The following is a 6,000-nucleotide window of genomic DNA, read 5'->3' as shown; positions in this document are numbered from 1 at the left end:
CTCCCGAGTGTATTAGGACTGTGGGACTCAGTGCAGTACTGAGTTTGGTATAGGTAAGAGGGCCTCTTCCCATGCTTTCAAGATCTTCCAAATCCATATCACCATGCTCTTCAGAGTTCTTGGGTCTACAGCGATGCAGGGCAGTTTCCTCTCTCCCCATGAACCAATCACTTGGGGAATCTTGTCTCACTGAAACCTGCAGCTGGTCTTTTAATCTGTGCTGTGTTGGCTGGCTTTGGGATAGGGCTTCTCCTCATGTTGCCGGACTGTAGGTGCTCTGTCAAACTTTTAAAATTTATGTTTATTATTTTGCACTTTTCAGCCTTCTACCACTAAGTTTTTGAATTTCTGAAGCTTTTCCTAATTTTTTCTTTCTTCTTCTTCTTCTTCTTCTTCTTTTTTTTTTTTTTTTTTTTTTTTGAGTAGAGGCTATTCTTTCTTATAATAGAGTTGATGCCTATATTTCTGTGAAGCTGAGTCTGGTACCTAACGTGTATTGTGAGGAGGAACACAGAAACCTGGAGGTTATAGCAACTTAAAGTCTGTACAGTTGGAATTAACCCTTTGGTGTTGGGGGAATATTATTTAAAAGTGTGTTGCATTTTTTTTTCCCTGCTGCTTTTGTTAACAATTCAAAGATGTGTTTGATTCAATAAAATTAACCTGGGAGCAGGAGGCTGAGTCAGCAAGCAGCTGACAGGAAGTGGTCGGGAGGAACCGCGCGTAGCCACCGTGTAGCCAGGGGTTTTTTAAGTGGGGGCTGGGAGAAGGATGCTGGGGGTCTTTTGGAAGATGCCAGCAAAGGGAGAGGGCTAACTACTAGCTATTCAGCCGAGTGAGCAGAATTCCACCTAAATATTGAATGTGAGTTCTTTAGATCTAGATAAAGTTTTCCTCAGTAGCTTTGAAAGAGTCGGTGCCTGAGGGAGCAGAGTCCCCTCAGGCTGCAGCCCTTGCAGCCTCACTGCCGCGGGTGGCAGAGGAGTTGCAATCTGATCAGGACAGCTGTTGCATAAGGGGTGTTCACTGTAGATGATAAAAACCAGATCACAACACTTTGGTCCTAACCCTTTCTGGTAATCTTGGAATGCAACATTATCCACTCACAGTTTGGAGTCCCTGGCTGAATTTTGTCCACTACTATGAAATCAAGGATTGGGAGGTAATTCACTTGTCCCAACTTCTTTTGCTCACCGGAGTTCCCCTAGTTGTCCCTTCCTGGAGAGACTCCCTGGGGACGACAGTCTGGATGGAAAGATAAATTGCAGTTCCCACCCAGGACCTGCTGAGTCGACTTCCACATCTTGACGTGATTCTCACACACACTGGAGTGTGACAAGTACAGATTTAGAACTCTCCGTCCACACTTGAACCTGCTCCTCCTCCCTGTACCAGGGAGGTGAGGAGACCAGCCCAGCAGTAGCAGCTGTGCCAAGAACCAGCTGCACCCCAGGGCACGGCCAGACACTTCTCACCATGCCCAAGTCCTGCTTGCACAGGAGGATGACCACTAACAATAGGTTGCCCTTAGAACAGGACACAAGGGACATCTTCAGACGTTCAGCAGGGTGAACAAGGGTGGGACAGGAAAGGGAGGAAAGCAATTCCTGTTCTTCCAAACCCTCACTTTGTCCAGGTACCCCCTCCCCCCCCTTTTTTTTAGCACACAGCTGTGCTCCATGCAGCTCTTTGATCCACGTTTCTCTAGTTTCCTTTTGCCCCAAACTCGACTGTCACCATCTAAAATTCCTTTCTGGAACGAGAAAGTTCAAGTCGTCAGGCACTCAATGTGCCCGTTTTCCTAGTTTTTGGCAGTTGCCTGCTTTTATGGTGTAGCCATGGTGAAACCTGAGTCATCTCAAGACAGGGATGGTGCCGAACAGGGTGTCAGCTTCAGAAAACCTGGGCTCAAGAGGAGCTGGGGGTCTGTAACTGCTGGGGACCAGCGACCCTGGACACCTTCCTTCTCAGCGGAGCCTTTCTCTCCCGATCCTGTGTTCTGACAAATTGTTAAAAACTCAGGATTTTAGTGAGGACTTTCCGTAGAAAATGTGTTTAGCAATAGCTTCAAAGATACAAGCATCTTCCCAGGCAGCTGCTTCTGAGTTTCAAGTGGCATCACCTAAGTTTTTGCTTGGGCCAGAATGTTTTTTTCCCCCCACTTTGTCTTTTTTTTTTTTTTTTTTCCAAATAAAAATTAGGTGCTGGGGTTTCACTCAAGGCTAGGCGCCGCCCTCTTTTTAAATCAGAGAAATCATAACATTTTCTTAGAGAGGAAATATACCTCAATTTTTATCTTAAGAAAAAAGTTATTTTCTGTTCTTCTATATATACATTAAATAACTACCAATATATACCCACCGGTGTGTGTGTGTGTGTGTGTGGGTGTGGGTGTGGGTGTGTGTGTCCAGGCACGCGCGCGCTTGCCATTTCCGTAAACTTCTGACTCATCGTCTGAAGGACAATGATTGATTTTTTTCCACTTCACGTAGCTGCTATGAATTGCTGCTCACAAGGATGGGCCTGTTTATTCACTCCGGGCATCGCTGGTAGAGCGCTAGAGTAAACAAGCCCCTGGTTCCCGGTGGCCGAGGAAGTGGGCGCCCTCTGTTCTCTCCCCGGAGCAGGGAAGGTGGGGCCAGGTTGTGGCCACCGCGTGCAGAGACCGCTTTTCTCAGCCACCGGACAACCGACGTTAGCCCAGGAGAAAGCCAGAAGCGCCATTGTGATGCAGCGGGATGGGTGGAGCCATCAAGTCTCAATTTAGATCGCTCTGCTTTTAGGCGCGCCCATTTCAGATTGCTAAACCCTGGCGCGGAGTGGGGGGGTGAAAGGCAGGCAGGAGGTGGCCAGCCACACCCCGCAGGGCGCACACTCGGTGGGCTGCAGACCCCGCCGCGGGCAGACGCCGAGATGCGCAGCCGGAGCCTCCTGAGCGCTGCCCACCTTCTCTGCGTGTGCGCCGCCGCCGCCGCCGCCGCCGCCGCGCTGGCCGCCCCGGGGTAGGAGCGCGGGCCGGGGTAGGGTGCAGGGAACGCGGGGACGCGCGCGGCCTGCGGGACCCACCAGGGGGCTTCTGCAGTGTCCTTCTGCTGCGACAACTTGCCAAAGAACGTCGTCCTGGCTCTAGACCACGTTGCTTTGCCTTTTGCCTCTCAACTTGTTGCTCCTAAGTAATGTGCCTCTTTTTTTTTCAGAGACTTTTCTAAACAGGATGTTTCTGCTGTGACACTGTCCGTGTGACTGAGGTGACTGGAGAGTGCCATATCAGAGATTGTAGGAAGATTAACAAGAAATTAGATAGTATAAAGCACTCCATTTCTAAGGCTTTTTTTAATCCTCAGGAAAGAAAATTATTATTATTATTATTATTATTATTATTATTATTATTCCGGGGGTGATCATTTATAACTCAGGCTGGCCCCTATAGGGAGCCTGGGCAGTCGTCCTGTCTCAGTAGCTTCTTGAGTGTCAGGGTGTTAGAAGTTTAGGTGTGCACCACCACACCCGGCCTCTTTGGGGGACTTAGATGCTTACTAATCTGGAGATTTCACTGCTAGCATTTATTTTCAGATGGTGATTTCAATCATTCCCCCCATCTCTTTTGGGTGGATAAGCAAACACGAAGATCTGAGCAGGAAAAATCCCAATTCTAGGTGTGTGTGTGTGTGTGTGTGTGTGTGTGTGTGTGTGTGTTTCCTAATAACGTGGAGATGAGGTCATCTCTGAAGAGACTTGGAGGCTTGCATTCTGCAGTGACTTCTGCATGTTTTGTTTCCCCCTTGGGCTCCTGTGCATTTGAACCGGTGGAGGAATTATGTTTTCTGTAGCATTTCATGGCATTACCAAACGAAACAGCAGTGGCGCCATTCTAATTGTAATTACTGTAAGTGGAGTAGTGTGGAGACCTCACTCTTCCAGAGAGTGGGCACAGTGGAGGTGTGCAGGAGGAGAGGAGGGAGGGGAGATTGTGGCTGGGAAATAAACGAATACATTTAATTAATAATTTAAAAAACCACCTTTGATGTTCTTTTGTTGGTCACTCTTCAGGTCCCGCTTTCTGGTGACAGCCCCAGGAATCATCAGGCCCGGAGCCAATGTGACAGTTGGCGTGGACCTTCTGGAACATAGCCCCCCACAAGTCACTGTAAACGCTCAGGTGTTAAAGAAGGTTTCCAACAGAACGGTCCCCGTCCTAGAAGCAGAGGGAGTCTTTGAAAGAGGTAAGATAAACTGGGCCGTCTTACGTCCGTCCATAGCTGGAGTGTGGTAATAGAGCCATGGGTTCGTTAGCACAGCAGAGGGACACACGTTTTCAGCTGTTTCCAGAATGCCCGTCTGATTCTCAGGCCTGGGAAGTCTGACATTGTCCCTGAGTGTTCTACCAAGTGGACAAAGACCCAGCCAGGTTCCTTCCGCACGTGGCTTCATCACATCTCATCTCCCGAGACTGCAGGGGAAGAACACCCGGAGTTTTCTACGTGGGAGGTGTTTGGGGGCCAGGCCTGGAAATGGTGCTTATCACCACTGCTCATGGACAGACAAGGAGGCCGGAAGTGCAGGCGAGAGTTTGCCCCAAGAGCCACGGGCAGAGCTAAATGCTTGTCTCACATCTTGCCAAGCTTATTGGGTGCGGTGGATTTTACTAAATAAGCCAGTGGGAAGGACGAGAAGAGCGATTTGGTTATGTGGAATAGTAGACCCAGTGTTATTGAGCAAAAAAACCCCCAATGACTTAAAAATGATGTGAGTATGTGGGAAGTGGAAGGGCGCCGTGTGAAAAAGTATCAACTATTTATAAAAAAAAAAAAAACCCAACATCTTTTGTTTCGAGTTTGAATTTTTTTTTTTTTTTTTTTTTTTTCCGAGACAGGGTTTCTCTGTGTAGCTTTGCGCCTTTCCTGGGACTCACTTGGTAGCCCAGGCTGGCCTCGAACTCACAGAGATCCATCTGGCTCTGCCTCCCGAGTGCTGGGATTAAAGGCGTGCGCCACCACCGCCCGGCCTCGAGTTTGAATTTTAATCTGGTTCAGGATTATATTGGGCCCAGGAGTATCCTTTTTTTCCCCCTTCAGTATTAAGGGAAAATTAAATCTAGGGGTTATTAATTAATATATAAAACATCTTTTTCTCATTAAAATGGATATTTATTATGTTTTTTTTTTTTTAACCTGGCTACAAGAGCACTATTTGCCCAGTGAGTTCCAATTAAATGGCACCCAAATGTTAACTAAAAGTGTATGTATACCAGAAACTGAAGTGTAAGTTCCTCTGTTGTTGAGTTATTTCCTTTTTTTTCCCCCCCCCGGAGCTGAGGACCGAACCCAGGGCCTTGTTCTTGCTAGGCAAGCACTCTACCACTGAGCTAAATCTCCAACCACAACCCTGAGTTATTTACTTTGAAATCATGTAAGAGTACATAATGCAGGGTGGATGGGATTACTTTAATCCCAGCACTTGTGAGGCAGAGGCAGGTGGATCTCTGAGTTCGAGGCCAGCCTGGTTTACAAAGGGGGTCCCAGGACAGCCAGGACTGTTACACAGAGAAACCCTGTCTCATAAAAACCAAAAAAAGAAAAAAAAAGTATCCATTAAGTATCCATTACCAGTATAGAAATTGGAAGACATCATCAAATGGGATGAAAGTTTCTGCATACCTGTGACTCTTTCTCTACAGGAAGTTGGGTGGCTACAGGAAATTTAAGCTGGGGTTAAATTCAGAAGAGGGTTATATGTGCTGGGGCTAGGCTGTTTTGTGTATGTGTGTGCATTCACATGTATGCCTTGTTTTTGAAAAGGATTGGTCATAGACCAGGATCTTGCTCCTAAGAGCTACTGTGATTCTAAACAGGCCACTTAACTGTTCTGAGCATCATCAGGTTTCCTCATCAGCGAAACAGAGGTAACGCACCTGGCCATCTTGTGCAGTTACCAAGTTAAAATTTTTACGTATGTGGTCCTGCTAGGCATTCGTTACACAATAGCTGCTAGCATTAGTAG

The 6,000-nt window shown here is 47.4% G+C and overlaps 1 protein-coding gene across 2 annotated transcripts in view; it reads left to right on the top strand.

Annotated features, from left to right (window-relative positions):
• The first annotated feature begins 2,559 nt into the window (after positions 1–2,559).
• The window catches only part of Cd109 (CD109 molecule), a 108,937-nt gene continuing 105,496 nt past the window's right edge, over positions 2,560–6,000 (top strand). Inside the window, exons 1-2 of one of the 2 annotated variants that reach the window (XM_076576790.1) lie at positions 2,560–3,002; positions 4,051–4,223. In XM_076576790.1, the coding sequence (XP_076432905.1) occupies positions 2,914–3,002; positions 4,051–4,223 (262 nt within the window). In that variant the 5' untranslated portion in view covers positions 2,560–2,913. Of the gene's footprint in view, positions 3,174–4,050; positions 4,224–6,000 lie in introns of both variants that reach the window. The other variant, XM_076576791.1, reaches the window with a different exon arrangement.

The sequence above is a fragment of the Peromyscus maniculatus genome, chromosome 7 (genome assembly GCF_049852395.1).
Source record: "Peromyscus maniculatus bairdii isolate BWxNUB_F1_BW_parent chromosome 7, HU_Pman_BW_mat_3.1, whole genome shotgun sequence".
Classification (NCBI taxonomy): domain Eukaryota; kingdom Metazoa; phylum Chordata; class Mammalia; order Rodentia; family Cricetidae; genus Peromyscus; species Peromyscus maniculatus.
The sequence above is the reverse complement of the archived record's forward strand: the minus strand, read 5'-3'. Positions and strand labels throughout refer to the sequence as shown.